Source organism: Brachycentrus maculatus, unplaced genomic scaffold (genome assembly GCF_059751285.1).
Source record: "Brachycentrus maculatus isolate JH-2025_06_01 unplaced genomic scaffold, ASM5975128v1 h1tg000358l, whole genome shotgun sequence".
NCBI classification, from domain to species: Eukaryota; Metazoa; Arthropoda; class Insecta; order Trichoptera; family Brachycentridae; genus Brachycentrus; species Brachycentrus maculatus.
In genome coordinates, this window is record NW_028281107.1 from 346743 (window position 1) to 362261 (window position 15519).

The 15519-nt window shown below is 32.5% G+C and overlaps 1 protein-coding gene across 1 annotated transcript in view; it reads left to right on the forward strand.

Annotated features, from left to right (window-relative positions):
- The window catches only part of LOC148303642 (uncharacterized), a 384039-nt gene that overhangs the window by 337062 nt on the left and 31458 nt on the right, over nt 1–15519 (forward strand). The window contains exon 7 of the mRNA XM_088269612.1: nt 12239–12457. Within this exon, the coding sequence (XP_088125738.1) occupies nt 12239–12457 (219 nt within the window). The remainder of the gene's footprint in view (nt 1–12238; nt 12458–15519) is intronic.

Sequence of the window (15519 nt, forward strand, 5' to 3'; positions counted from 1 at the left end):
GAATAATAGGGAAAATGTTATATTATATAATATTTTAATTAAGTTAAACAGTAGACAGATTCTTATATCATGGCATTGACGTCGCTATAATACAATCAAATAGAAACCTCATAATGGACACGCCACTATACCACATAATTAAATTCAGGAATGATAAAAATAAATCCCGTAAATCTCTATGGTAAGCTCAATTCACTTAAAATTTGAATTGATCATAATGTAGAGTATAATTTTACGTTATGCGCGTGTGAAGTGGATGATGACTCTGTCAATCTTGTACTTTTAAACTGCCCCTTACTTCCCACCCTTGAGTTGCGTCAGGACATTCGCTTGGAGGGTTTGTCCCGCTAAATATCGCTAAACTCTCCAAAAATCAATAATGCGACCATAAAGCACTTGAAAAAATATGACAAAAAGTATTTTTTGAACCCTTGTCCACACCCAATGGTGCATAAGGCACTGCACCGTAGCGACGCAGTGTTATCTTGATTGTTAGTTGCATGAAGGTAAGATGATCAGCCCTGCGCTTCTTGTACCTGTCCAGAGTGATATTAAATAAATGAGAGTGTAATTTCCCATATTTATTTTGACCCCCCCCCCTGGGAATCGAACCCGGGACCTCCAGCATGGTGGCCAAACGCACTATGGAGGTAGACCAAATTTAGAGTATTAGTGGTCATTAAAAATTCTTAATTTACAGTATAATAAAAAAATAATGTTTGTGACATATTTTATTCATATTATTTTTTTGACATTTCATCAAAGATGAAGAAGAATATGGAAGTCCAGGCATTTGCGGGGCCTACGACCGTTATAGGCTGGTGTAAGTAATTGCTTTACACATGTGTAACATTCACTAATTCTACTCATTATTAACAACCACACTACTCAAATTCTTGGAAGTATATATATGTAAACCATTTTTGAAACATTGTTCTTGAATCACTAGAACTTCACTAGAGACATCTATTGGTGAGATGAAAAGATTTTGGAAAAGATGTTGGAAGATTTTGTAAACAAGTATTTGGACACACTAAAAATGTGTTCAATTTTGGGTGCTTTGCCAATAAAAAAATGTAGGTAAGAAAAAATATATATTTCAAATAAAATTAAATGAATATGTCTGTAGCGGAATTTCCCATATTTTCTGACATGATTACGGAATAAAAAAACTACTTATACGTTTAGTACGTGCCGATTTAAAATTCACCGACTTAAACCTCTGCATTCCGTTCCGATCGGAAAAGCTTTCACGTACGCGATATTTCCTTTTGTGCCTACGGAAAAACGCCGACAGGTCACGTGATGGCTTACTAGCCCGCCACCTCCCATTGGCTCCCCCCCACCGCCCGCTGGCCACTTCGTGCCCCCCCATTGGCTGCTGGCTGTCGGTCAACTGCGGGCGGAATGCAGCGGGCCGCCAGTATAAGTACGCGCGAGCTTGCAGTTTTTGCCCATTCAACCTAATGGCACGCTAACATGATGTCGTTAGCTTAATTTTTAGATTTTTACTGGTACAAGTTAAAACATTTACTGCCGCATAAAGCACAGAGAAGGTGTCTGCGTTGAAAGTTTTTATTTTAAAAAAGAAAAATATTTGTGTTTTCATTATTTACACAAATATTTCAATGTCATACTATTTCTGTTAGCCTAAGCCGCTCATTATAAGAAATAAGTATCAAATTTTGGTAGAGTGGGTTTGAACCGAGAAACTCTGACTTAAGAGTCCGCGACACTAACCACGGGACCACAACCCGACAAAGTTGAACCGAAGCTAGGTCTGATTTTTTTAAATTTAAAGATAAATTCATTTCTATACTAAAGGAATATTTATGTTTATTTATAATTTATTATTAGATTAAAACCAATATTTTTAGCTTTTCCACTTTTTTATTTGACCAGCGACCGGGTTTCGTCGTTACCGACATCATCAGACTGGTTTTAATCTAATAATAAATTAAAAATGCAATTCCATCACGAAGTGTCAGTGGATAATATAAGTTTATTTATAATTATGTATAAAATAGGAATTTAAATATTTATATTAATTCAAATAGATTCATAAATAATGTACGCATAAAAAAATAAATGTAATGAAAAATCACTTTTGCTTTATGAATCATATTGCTCTTATTTAAAAGCAACAGTTTCAAAAACTAACTAACTAACGAACACCACATCAATCTGCCTTTGCAAACAATCATCGCCTCTTCCACATTTATGCATCTCCTCATACATACCCACCGATTATTCCCACCACCGCGGACATGCACACAATAACTCTTGCAAGTTTCATTGCAATCGGTTGAATGGTTTAGGAGCTCATAGATGATAAAAAAATGCACCTTCTCTAATAACTTTTAAGAAACGTCTGAGACATTATTATTTTATTTATCATTAGAATCCTAACTGTCCATCAAACCTCCTCCCTTAAATTTTCCCTCTACCACCTTCCCTTAACTCCTTTTTTCCTTTGCCCTCCTTATTATCATCTTTGGTAATTTATGTTTTTTAAATGTCAATTTGTAGTCAATGTTTTTTTAAATGTTCAAGTACTATGTACCCTCTGATTGCCAACAGCTATATATGGTATCAAACGTTTTGATCAATATCACTAGTCTGTTTTTGGTTGGTTGGAAGATACTGCTTTTCAGTAATAAGCTGGCCAATGTACGTATTTATTTTATGTAAGTACATGAAGTTTAAATAAATAAGTAAATAAAATGAAAAAATAAACAAACATACATTCAATTTTTGTATAGATTGACGTCATAAAGCTATTGTGTACCTAATCCATCATTAAACTGGAACGCAAAATGAGGAAATCGACATTTTTAATGCAATGCAACACCATACTTTCGCCACGCTTACTTGCAACAAAAACTGCCCCTGTGTAATTTACGGGGTACATTAATTACAAAGCGTTGAAATTGCCAGGTACAGAAATATTATGCAATAATTCACCCGCTCGTGTGGAGCTAGAACCGCTTGGAGTTGAGATCTGCAAGTTGATAAGCAAATCGGTGCAGCGAACAGAATACCAAGTCGGCTGGAATACCTCGCGGAAAGGTAATAATACCTCCGACAAGAGCTCTCGCTATGAGATTAATGACTCTTTATGCAGACTGCAATGTCGACTGTCACAGGCAATCTGTACCTTTTCATACAAGTATGTATTATGTAAGAGGTGTAAAAGCTTTTTACTGTGTACCAATTTATTATGAAGGGAAAATTTATTACCTATGACCAGGGGCGTGCAATCCATAAAGGCAGAAAAGCAGTGCCTATCCTAACTTATCCTATCCCGCGTGACATACAAAAACGCAACCAGTACCTATCTTACCTTACTAAGTAGTATCTAGCTTACGTTACTACCTACCACTACTGCCTACCCTAGTAAGGAGTATCTAGATTACCTTGCTACCTACCTCTACTGCCTAACCGTATTATTTTTATGTGCACGCCACTGCCCATGACAAATGGAAAAACATTTCAACATAAAGATTTTTATATGTTTTCGTATTTCGTTATTATTAATTTAATTTGTCCGCCTTCGTAGTGTAATGGTCAGCACGCTCAGCTACTGTTCAGTTCTGGAGGTACTGTTCTGGAGGTCCCGGGTTCGATTCCCAAGGGGGTAAAAATAAATATAAGTAATTTTTTCACTGTAATATTTATTCAATATTACCATGGACTGGTACCTGAAGCGGAGGGCTGATCACCTTTCCTTCATGTGTAAAACGATCATGATAACACTGCGTTTATAAGACACAGTGCCCTATGCACCATTGGGGTGCGGATAAGGGTTTATTATTATTATTATTAATTTAATTAGTTTTTTATTGAAATGCTGAAATGCGAATGCATAGATTAAGTCTGGGGTGGATGAAGTGAGTGACTGGTTTCTAGGAGAGACAAATCTAGAATGGTCTTCCTCTGCTTCTTTTTCCAATTACATTCGCCTCATAAATTTGTATAACCGTTCTTTCTTCACTCATACGTTCCACATGACCAAACTTTTATATATTCTTTAAGTCAGCTGCTCTTCGACAAGTTGTAACATACGTTACTCTACTTAAAATGAAATCAGCATGCAATAAGATAAGTACTTATAACGAGGAAGCTAGTGTTTATTACGTTCCGTCCTAAGTTATGATTTCCTTATAACTTGCTAAGCTATTAACAGCCCTTTCAATATGTTTCCTTTAGTGTGTAGAGTTCAGAATTATCAATGAACCTCTAAATTTAGCGTAGGTAGGGAATTATTTAATGTGATATACATTATATTATTTATTGATTCGGCATTAACTTTGTGGAATGACATGATTATTTTATTAAAATTAAACACTTGAACAATCCACTTTATCGAGTTTTATTTTTATTTTGGTCAGCACGCTCGGCTAACGTTCTGGAGGTCCCGGGATCGATTCCCAGGAGGGGGTCAAATAAATAAAAGTGATTTTTTTTTTCACTGTAATATTTATTCAATATTACCCTGGACTGGTACCTGAAGCGGAGGGCTGATCACCTTTCCTTCATGTGTAAAACGATCAAGATAACTCTGCGTTTATATGACGCAGTGCCCTATGCACCATTGGGGTGCGGATAAGGGTTTAAAAAAAATATATTTACGACTAGTTTCGAAAACGACAATTGTTTTCATCTTCTGGTAAAAATTAAAACTTAAAAAATAAGTTTTTTTAGTTTTAATTTGTACCTACCAGAAGATGAAAACAACTGTCGCTTTCGAAACTAGTCGTAAATAAAAATAAAACTCGATAAAGTGGATTATTCAAGTGTTTAATTTTAATAAAATGATATACATTCATATTTGTGGAGGTTCTCACCAACAATATATATTTTCAATATTGCTGAAAAAATCCTTTAAATGCTGTTTACATGTAAATTATTTTTATCTTAAAACAGCGTTCTTGCATTGAAAAAATAAAAATAAATTCGAAATATTTATATGGTTTTGAAAATAAAAGAGTTATTGAGAAAAGGGTTTTAAAAATATATAAAAAGATTTTTCCATACAAATTGCAAAAAAACAAAAAAATATTCAATATAAATCCTTCAATAAAAATCGAGCGTAAAGACACTCCGAGCCCTGAGCGCGGCTCTGCACATTCTGATTTGAACGCTTGAGATCTGGACCTGAATGATCTACAAATCTTGTACATAATATGCAAGGTAAATAATAAATGCAACTCCCGTCTAAAAAAATCTAAGACGTTATAGCGAGGTGTCATTCCCCAAGGAAACGTAAATCGAGACACTACTGTATATGAAATCAATCAAATAATAATAATAATAATAAATAAAACACTTTTCCGCACCCCAATGGTGCATAGGGCACTGCGTCATATAAACGCAGTGTTATCTTGATCGTTTACGCATGAAGTAAAGGTGATCAGCCCTCCGCTTCAGGTACCAGTCCAGGGTAATATTGAATAAATATAACAGTGAAAAAATCACTTATATTTATTTTACCCCCCTTGGGAATCGAGCCCGGGACCTACGGAACGGTAGCAGAGCGTGCTGACCATTACACTACGGAGGCGGTAATCAAATACATACATAAATTATATGGCATGGTGAACGGATGAATGAATGATGGGTTCATTAGCTGGAAGGTTGCATCTTGTTCGCCCATTGAGAAATCACGCGAGAGTAATTTCATATTGATGTATTGGGACATTAACCCCTTGAAGGGAGGCTGGCGCCACTCTCAGGGCAAGGGGGGATGATGGCCTAACACATCCCTTTCCGCTCTACTTAGGTACCTACATCATGTATGTTACATATGTAAATACTCGTGCTTCCTAGAACATCTCATTACGACTTTATAGTCGTATATACAGCCATAAAGATACGATTGACAGCGTAGCATCGGCCATTATCAATATATTTAAAAAAATTATCACATACGATGAATTTTTGGAGCTACCTATCTAATTAACCTTCACTTCTTCTTCTTCGCAGGGTTATTAGAAAGTAATACGTCACACTACTATTTTTTGCATTTATTTTTGTATTTTACTTTATTTTCGTATCTGTATTTTGAAACATCATTTCACATTCATGCATCTCCTCATACAAACGTACGTATATTCTCATATGTATTCTAAAATTACTAAAGACTTATTTTGCAAAAATGGTATTTTATTATGTATGTACAAAATCAACAATATTGTTTTGGAATATAATAATATAAATAACTGATTTAAGTATTTCTTTCTGGTACTGGTGGAGAACGTATAAAATACTTATATAAATATATGTGTGCAAACGGTAGAGATATGTTCTTTAAAACAAATTAAAACAACTATTTCATTTTTTCTATCATAATTTTAAATTTCATTTATTGATTCGGCAGTCACTGTCTATCCATTTTCAATTAACGTTTTACTTAGTAAATACTACTATTTCTTAAAATCTACTGTGACATGCGTTTCGATGCATTCCGCATCATTTTGTATTTTCATTTTTATCATTAATTTTCAAACACCGTATACGGTGTTTGAAAATGATGCGGAATGCATCGAAATACGTGTTACAGTAGATTTTAAGAAATAGTGGTATTTACCAAGTAAAACATTAATTAAAATGTATAATTTTATAACTAAATGTACATACCATATTTACAGAAACTCATCCCTATAGTTATATTGACTTAATTTGATGATTATTGACGATAAGAAGGCAAATTAAATTTGTTTACACATCGTAGATACCGCCACTGTAATCAGGGTCAAACATAGAGGAACCCATCTAAAAGTAACTGAAATAACACTATTAATTTATCGTTCACTCCTTTCAACAACGTCATATATCAAAAATCGTCAATTTTCAGCTGTGTGCTTTTAACTTAATATTTACCCGCTACAGGGCAGAAAGTGTTATTTTTTGCATTTTGAAGAAAAGGTATTGTTTATTTTTTTTATATAAACTGGTTATTTTTCAAATCGAGAAAAAACCTTCAGGTTTAACCTAAAAAGATCTGTTGCACAGTAAAAAGTTCAGTAAGTGGATTGATATTTATTTTTAATACATTTCATTAAACTTTAAAAACGATCTCATGAAAAATCTTTTTTTTTTTAATATGACGTTGTTAAAAGGACTTAGCGATATATGGTACTAATAAAGGAGTTTGTTTTTTACCAATAAGAAGGCAAGCTCAATTTATCTACACTTCGTAGAAAACGCCACTGTAATCGAGGTCAAACGCAGAGAAACCGATATTTTTTATAGGCATTGTAAAATGTCGTTTTTTATGGTCCTCCCAATAAATAATACACCTCCCCATACCGCTTGTAAATGAGAATTATTCTGACTCAAAACGGAAAGCATAGCGAACCGTTGAAGAACGCAGAATCCTTATCAATCGGAAATAGGAGACAGTTTTATGACCCCAGGAATTGTGAATTGACCATAATAAAAGGATTTCGCGAAATTTATCGGTTTTGACGAAGAAGTATACCATGCTTCATAAATAAGGCACGCTCGGATCACAGGCTCTATGGGAGAGATCTTTAGTACCTACAAATCTGCGATCGCGCGTTAAGATTTTAATCGGCATTTTATTCGACTCGAGAAATCGTAAAAAATCGTAAAATTCGTTTTTTAATGGTGTCTCTTTTCAGGGTACAGTTTGTCGACAGCAGTTTAATTTTTTATTACTTTTATCTATCTTCGATCTAGATTACCTTAGACTGGTACGTGAAGCGCAGGACTGACCATATAGCCTTCATATAATAAACGTTCGAATTAATATCGCGTTAATTTGATGCAGTGCCCTATGCACCATTGGGTCCAGATAAGGGTCAGTAGTAGAATATATGTATATGAAAACAATGATTTCATTTAATTTTTTCTGACAAAATTAATTTAAGTAATGTATTAAGTGGCGTAATTGTCAGCACGCTGGGCTACCGTACTGTAGGTCCCGGGCTCGATTCCCAGGTGGGGTCAAATAAATATAAGTGTTTTTTTCACTCTAATATTTATTCAATATTACGCTGGACTGTTAACCTGAAGCCGAGGACTGATCACCTTTCCTTCATGTGTTAATGATCAAGAAAATACTGTGTTTATATGATGCAATGCACCATTGGGTGCGGATAAGGATTAGAAGAAGAAGATTATAATGAGAGTGTTTTATTTCGATACCACAAAGTTTTTAATGCTTTTAATATACAAAATATATAATAACACATACATAGGTACTGACATATAAAATACGGTAAGGGTTTTAGCAGAATTTTACATATAAAAATTACCCTCAAGTTTTTCAAAAACTTTATGAAAAATTCTGTTTAAAATTCTTACCATATTTTATATGTATGTATGTAATTATCTTGTCAGCTTTGTTGTATACAAAAAATAGAATTTATCTAGCAATCCATCAGTCTGATGATGTCGGTAACGAGAAACTCGGTCACTGGTAACATAAAATAAAAGTGGCAAAATCTTTATACATAGTACATGTTTTTTATTACATAAAATTTAATTCCTCCAAGAAAATATAAAAAAAAACAATTTCATTATAAAAGTTTTTTACTTACAAATCAGTACAAAATTTTAATCTAACTTTGCCTACACTAACCTAACTTAACCTATTTTGAGTAAATTTAATGTACGGAGAACAATGCTATAGTGCTAGTAAGTAACTCCATCGTTTAATGTTGAACAATAAACAAATTTATTGTGAGGACTATAAAGTTACTGTCTTGGGTTTTACTGGTTGCGGAGTTTAATGTGATTCCTTTCTTTACTTAAATATCAGTTAATGGTTGTATCATTAAAATTATTTCTAAAACACTATCTTAGAGTATTAATTAGTCCTTTCAAATAAAGTTTTGCCTGAATTTGCGTAATTTTATTGATAAGGAAGATGTAAAATCATTTCCATGATATATTTCCAAAGTTGGTTTTTAATGGATCATAGAATCGATTACATGCGGCAATAACATTTTAACTACGAAGCAAAGATAACATTTACTTTAATTCTATTATATATTTGCATTTTTTTATTCGGTAATTTTAACTGACTATCATTACAGAACGACAACCGGGTTTAAAATACCAAAAAAAGACATACATATATGTATTTATACTATTACTATTTCATAGAAGAATGTACTATAAACATTTTCATAGATATGGTATAAGTGTGGATTGAATTATATTTACGTATTTGTGGGTATACGTGTGTATGTGTGTGTGTGCGTGTGTGCGTGTGCGTGTGTGCGTGTGTGCGTGTGTGCGTGTGTGCGTGTGTGTGTGTGTGTGTGTGTGTGTGTGTGTGTGTGTGTGTGTGTGTGTATATATATATACTATATATATATATATATATATATATATATATATATATATATATATATATATATATATATATATATATATATATATATATATATACAATATATATATATATATATATATATATATATATATATACATATATATATATATATATATATATATATATATATATATATATATATATATATATATATATATATACATATATATATATATATATAAATAAAATTTAAACATAAAAAATTATATGCATTTTAAGAGTCAAATAATTATGTAAGTCCCAGGAGTACAGGAATAAAAAGAAGGTGTCGACTCGATAACGACACAATTTCACGCGACTTAACCTAAGGTTCCCTAAGAAAAAACCATGTAACGAATGTGCTTTGTTCGCTTACGATAATGTTTCGTAAATAATCTGTTTAAAAAATGACATATTATAAAAATTAATCTGTTATTATGCTTAAGTATCGTATACGACCTCAAAAACCACAAATATAAAAATTTAGCAAAACAAATTATTTCATCGCATACACATGATGAAATTTATAATTCACGGTATTTAATTGTCGTTTTATTTATTTGTGATGTATTATGTATTGAAATCAATCTGTTATTATGCCTGAGTATCGTATACGAGCTCAAAAACCACAAATATAAAAATTTAACAAAATAAATTATTTGATTGCATACACATGATGCAATTTATAATTCACGGTATTTAATTGTCGTTTTATTTATTTGTGATGTATTATGTATTGAAATCAATCTGTTATTATGCCTGAGTATCGTATACGAGCTCAAAAACCACAAATATAAAAATTTAACAAAATAAATTATTTGATTGCAAATACACATGATGCAATTTATAATTCACGGTATTTAATTGTCGTTTTATTTATTTGTGATGTATTATGTATTGAAATCAATCTGTTATTATGCCTGAGTATCGTATACGACCTCAAAAACCACAAATATAAAAATTTAACAAAAATTATTTGATTGCAAACACAATGAAATTTATAATTCACGGTATTTAATTGTCGTTTTATTTATTTGTGATGTATTATGTATTGAAATCAATCTGTTATTATGTCTGAGTATCGTATACGAGCTCAAAAACCACAAATATAAAAATTTAACAAAACATATTATTCGATTGCATACATGTGATGTAATTTATAGTTCATGTCATGGTATCTAACTGTCGTTTTAATTATTTATGGTGTAATTTTAGAAAACGACATATTTTAGAAAACATCAACAACAAAAAATATGTGATTCCACTTACATTATGATCACAGCAAACCTCAGCAGTTCAGAATTCCAGAAGAGAGCTTATGGACCACGTTGTTCCAAGAATTTCACACGTAAAATACAAGAGTTTATCGCGTAACGCACAAAATAGATACACTAGTTAGATGAAAAAAATAAGAAAACAATTTGAATAAAATTTATCTTATGATATAAATATGTATATGTATATATATATATAACTAGAAATTAAAAATAATAGCACGTAAAACAAAGCGAAATAAACACGATGAACTACAAGACTAAACACAGTGAAAATTTTCTACGTAGATTACATCTACAAAAGAAATATTGCAACAATAATCTTTTTGTCGTCCTATAATGAAACTGCGCCAATTTTCAGTTATAGTTAGGGTTGCCAGATCTCAGAAAAACGAAAAGCGTGGCACTGAGGGGAGGGGCTAACTGCGATTGTTTTTTTTTCCGAAATAAGGTTGATTTGCGTTACGCTTTATTGCCTCGTTATATGTTCGTTATATCTACAATACCTGCTAGAAGTTAACTATAAACTATTCTAATAATACGATACAACCCAGAAATAAAAATAAAACAAATTTATTCGACAGCAAACAAGAAAAAAAAGTAAATTGCATATCAGATTCCGAGCTACCTACATCCAAAATAAAATTTCATATTATATCTTATTTTTAAAGAAAACTTTCTCCGTATTTCAATCTGTTTTTGTTTCATTTTCGATTTGGGAATTACGGAATTGCACAAGCGTTTTTATAAATTTAATTTCCAGCATTTCCTTTCGATCGGATGGAGTGAAATTTACAAGAGAAGTAATCGGAAGTAATTATAGTTCTCGGTTGAATTTAAATCCTCCAAAAGCGGGGCAAATTTGCAATTTTGGTGTGGCAGCTACTGAAAAATCATGGTAAGCGCGCCTAAATTGGGGCGTCTGGCAACTCTAGTTACAGATTATCCAATTATTGTTATAATTTTAATGAATCTGGTTTGGAATGAAGTTGGTTTTATTCAATTTTGATGAATTTAATCAATTTAATTTCAATTAATTTTTATTCAAAATTATCTATATTATTTTTAGTAGAATGAAAATCCTCGAAAAAACAAAAAAAACAAGATATCCGTATAGAAACCGTATCCAGTTACTAAACAAATTAAAAAAATAAAATGTTCTCAATAGTATCTATCAACACAACATTTGTCTTAATATTACTAACTTAATTAATTTGATTTTTTTTTTTAAAACTTGACTCTGCAATGGATTTTTTTAGTATCAGCAGGTAGGTACATTAACGATAATAAATAATTGACTGGTACCTATGGTATATACGGTCCGTGTTTATAAATTTTCCGCACCCTACAGCTAATTTATATGCACTGAGTTTTGTCAGCCTCGGCTTTTTACCTATAATTTGTATGAAACGTGTTTAGACAGGTCCCGACAAGAAAATGTCAATAGATAATCACATTTAAAAAAACAACTATTACTAAAAATATCAGCGTTTCTCATTATTTTTTTTAATTCGGGGCCTTAAAAAACCACATAATGTTAAATTACATAACAAATCAATCATTTTTTAGCTTCTTCATCATTGTAGACATGTTAAAGTATTATAATTTTTGTTCTCAGTTTGACGGGTCGACGCACAGGGCTAGGGTGACCGTGTCGCAGGGCGGCGTGGGTGGGAACATCGCGCGCTGCCTGGCCGGGCTCGGGGCGCGCCCTTACTTCCTGACGGCCCCGGGCTCCGAGGGGCCCGCCAGCTATACGGCCGTGCTGGATACAAAGGGCGACTGCAAGATCGGCTTCGGAGACATGGCCGCGCACGACGAGATCACCCCTGACTTGGTGAGGACTAACCAAATATTGCATTGTTATGTAATGGCTTCTCTCTTAAACATACTATTATTTACAACATTTTGAGTGTGTCCAAATACTTGTTCACAAAATCTGGATTATATCCAATTACAGGAGTTATTTTCATATTATTTTTTGACAGTCTAGATGAATATGGAAGTCTGGGCATTTATTTAAAAAGAGTTTCTGCTCAATAAAAAGTTTTTTTTTCATCTCACCAATAGATATCTCTTGTGAAGTTCTAATGATTCTAAAACAACGTTTCGAATTTGGTTCATATACATGTATATAGAACTTCCAAAAAATTGAATAGTGTGGTTGTCAATAATGGGTAGAATTGGTGAACGTTACACGTGTGTAATCGTCAATTTTCAGTTGTACCTACACATTTTCGGAATGCCCAGAAAATGTGCTATATCCCAGCAAAAGGGGCATATTTTTAACTTAATATTTACTCGCTACAGGGCAGAAAATGTTGTATTTGCATTTTGAAGAAACGGTATTGTTTAATTATTTTTTTAAATATACTTAATATTTTTCAAATGGAGAAAAAACCTTCAGGTTTTACCTAAAAAGATCTGTTGCACATTTTCGGAATGCCCAGAAAATGTGCTATATCCCAGCAAAAGGGGCATATTTTTAACTTAATATTTACTCGCTACAGGGCAGAAAATGTTGTATTTGCATTTTGAAGAAACGGTATTGTTTAATTATTTTTTTAAATATACTTAATATTTTTCAAATGGAGAAAAAACCTTCAGGTTTTACCTAAAAAGATCTGTTGCACAGTAAAAAGCTCAATAAGTGGCTTGATATTTATTTTTAATACATTGTGTTATATTTTTAAACATTAAAAGCGTTCTCCTGAAAAATCAAGTTTTTTTATTCATGACGTTCTTGAAACGAGTGAGCGATATGTCAAACGTTTTATATAGCAGGATTTTATATAGTGTTTATTATATAAATGGATTATATAATTATGTTTCAGGAGTTTTTTGGGCATATTGCGAATATTTTGACCTTAGATACATATGTAATATTACCCTTATACGCGTATTTGCAAATCGAAATTTGATTTTCAAATAAAAAAATAAGGTCTGTGGTAGGCAGCATAAGATATAAGAACAAGGATTCGTGTATTTTAAGAACGATTTCCTTTGAGAGGCTCAATCTGAATACCGCCTCAGGTATCAAAAATTCATTTGCATTTAAGAATCTGTATATAAAAGATGAACGCTTTCAAAGGAGAACTCACTTTCGTATGGATTATTCCTTTTTAAAAATGCGAGTTGTGTTATTTCTTTATCTTGCTCACCAAGTTCATATTTAACAATATTTTGAGTGTGTTTAAATTTTTATACACATATACTGGATATGGGAGCAAAATTTCTCAACCAAAACGATAATGTTATAAAAACTAACTAACTAACCATTACGCCGCTTCCCCACAGGGGTAGGGTATCTTTGCAAACATTCTTCGCCTCTTCCACGTTCATGCATCTACTCATACATACCCGCCGATTGTTACGACTCCTAACCTGACCACTTTCAAGTATTTGGCATACCATGTTTTCTCGGCCTTCCTCTGCTCCTTTTTCCAATTACGTTCGCCTCATAAATTTTTTTAACCGTTCTTTCCTCATTCGTTCGTTCTACATGTCCAAACCATCTCAACACACCTTTCTTAATTTTATCGATAATGCTTATCTCAGCTTTGCATTCCTTCCTTATTTCACTATTCAAACATCTATCATACATCGTTTTGTCGCACATTCTTCTGAGAGATCGCATCATGACTGTATTCGAGTTTATTTTATTCGATTTATAATAACAATAATAATCTAATATCGTACAATCCTCGATGGGACGTACGAAACAAATAAAACAGCAGCGAAATGGACCGGCGGGCTCCGAATGTCCCCAAAGGACCGATGTACAAACCGCCCCTAACGTCGTATACCAAATACCCAAACTAGAGACTTACATATCGCTCACTCCTTTCAACAACGCCATTTAACAAAAAACTTGATTTTTCAGGAGATCGTTTTTAAAGTTTAAAAATAAAATAAGGTTGAAATATTCGCAATATGCCCAAAAAACTCCTGAAACATAATTAAAGTATCCATTTCTATAATAAAGATTATATAAAATCCTGCTTAACACCCTTGACATATCGGTCACTCCTTTCAAGAACGTCATTTAACAAAAAACTAGATTTTTCAGGAGATCGTTTTTAAAGATTAAAAATATAGTAAAATGTATTAAAACTAAATATCAAGCCACTTATTGAACTTTTTACTGTGCAACAGATCTTTTATGATAGACCCTGAATGTTTTTTCTCCATTTGAAAAATATTTAGTTTATTTTAAAAATAAATTTAAAAAATACCTTTTCTTCAAAATGCAAAAACAACACTTTCTGCCCCGTAGCGGGTAAATATAAAGTTAAAAATATGCCGCTTTTGCTGGGACATAGTAGATTTTCTAGGCATTCCGAAAACATGAATAACTGAAAATTGACGATTTTTGATATATGACGTTGTTGAAAGGAGTGAGCGATATCTTAACATACTTGTAGGTACCACTGTACGGAGAACGATTTTTGACAATTTTATCTACAAATATATGGATTTTCTTGAAATTGAATCAATAGGAAGCGATTGATTTAACCTGCGATAGACATGGACGCTATTCTTTTAACCCCCTATCCATACCCATGGTGCATAGGGTATTGGATCGTATAAGACTTGTGTTATTTTAATCGTTTAGTACAGGGTGGCACAAAATTAATCACCCTATGGGGAAATATTATAATTTTTGCAAATGGTATCGTACGTCAATCATATTTAACATTTGTGAACTGGGAGCGGGATTATTCTATACCTTTAGCTATAGTTCTTGCATATATTTTATTTTAATGTATACCCTTTAAAAAAAATAGTTTGTGATGTATATGTTAATTGAAAATTGAAATTGAAGAGAGATTCGCTATTAGCGAGATGTTTGACGTCAGAAAAGAGTCATTCTCAATTGATTTCCCGGGTCGATTTTGA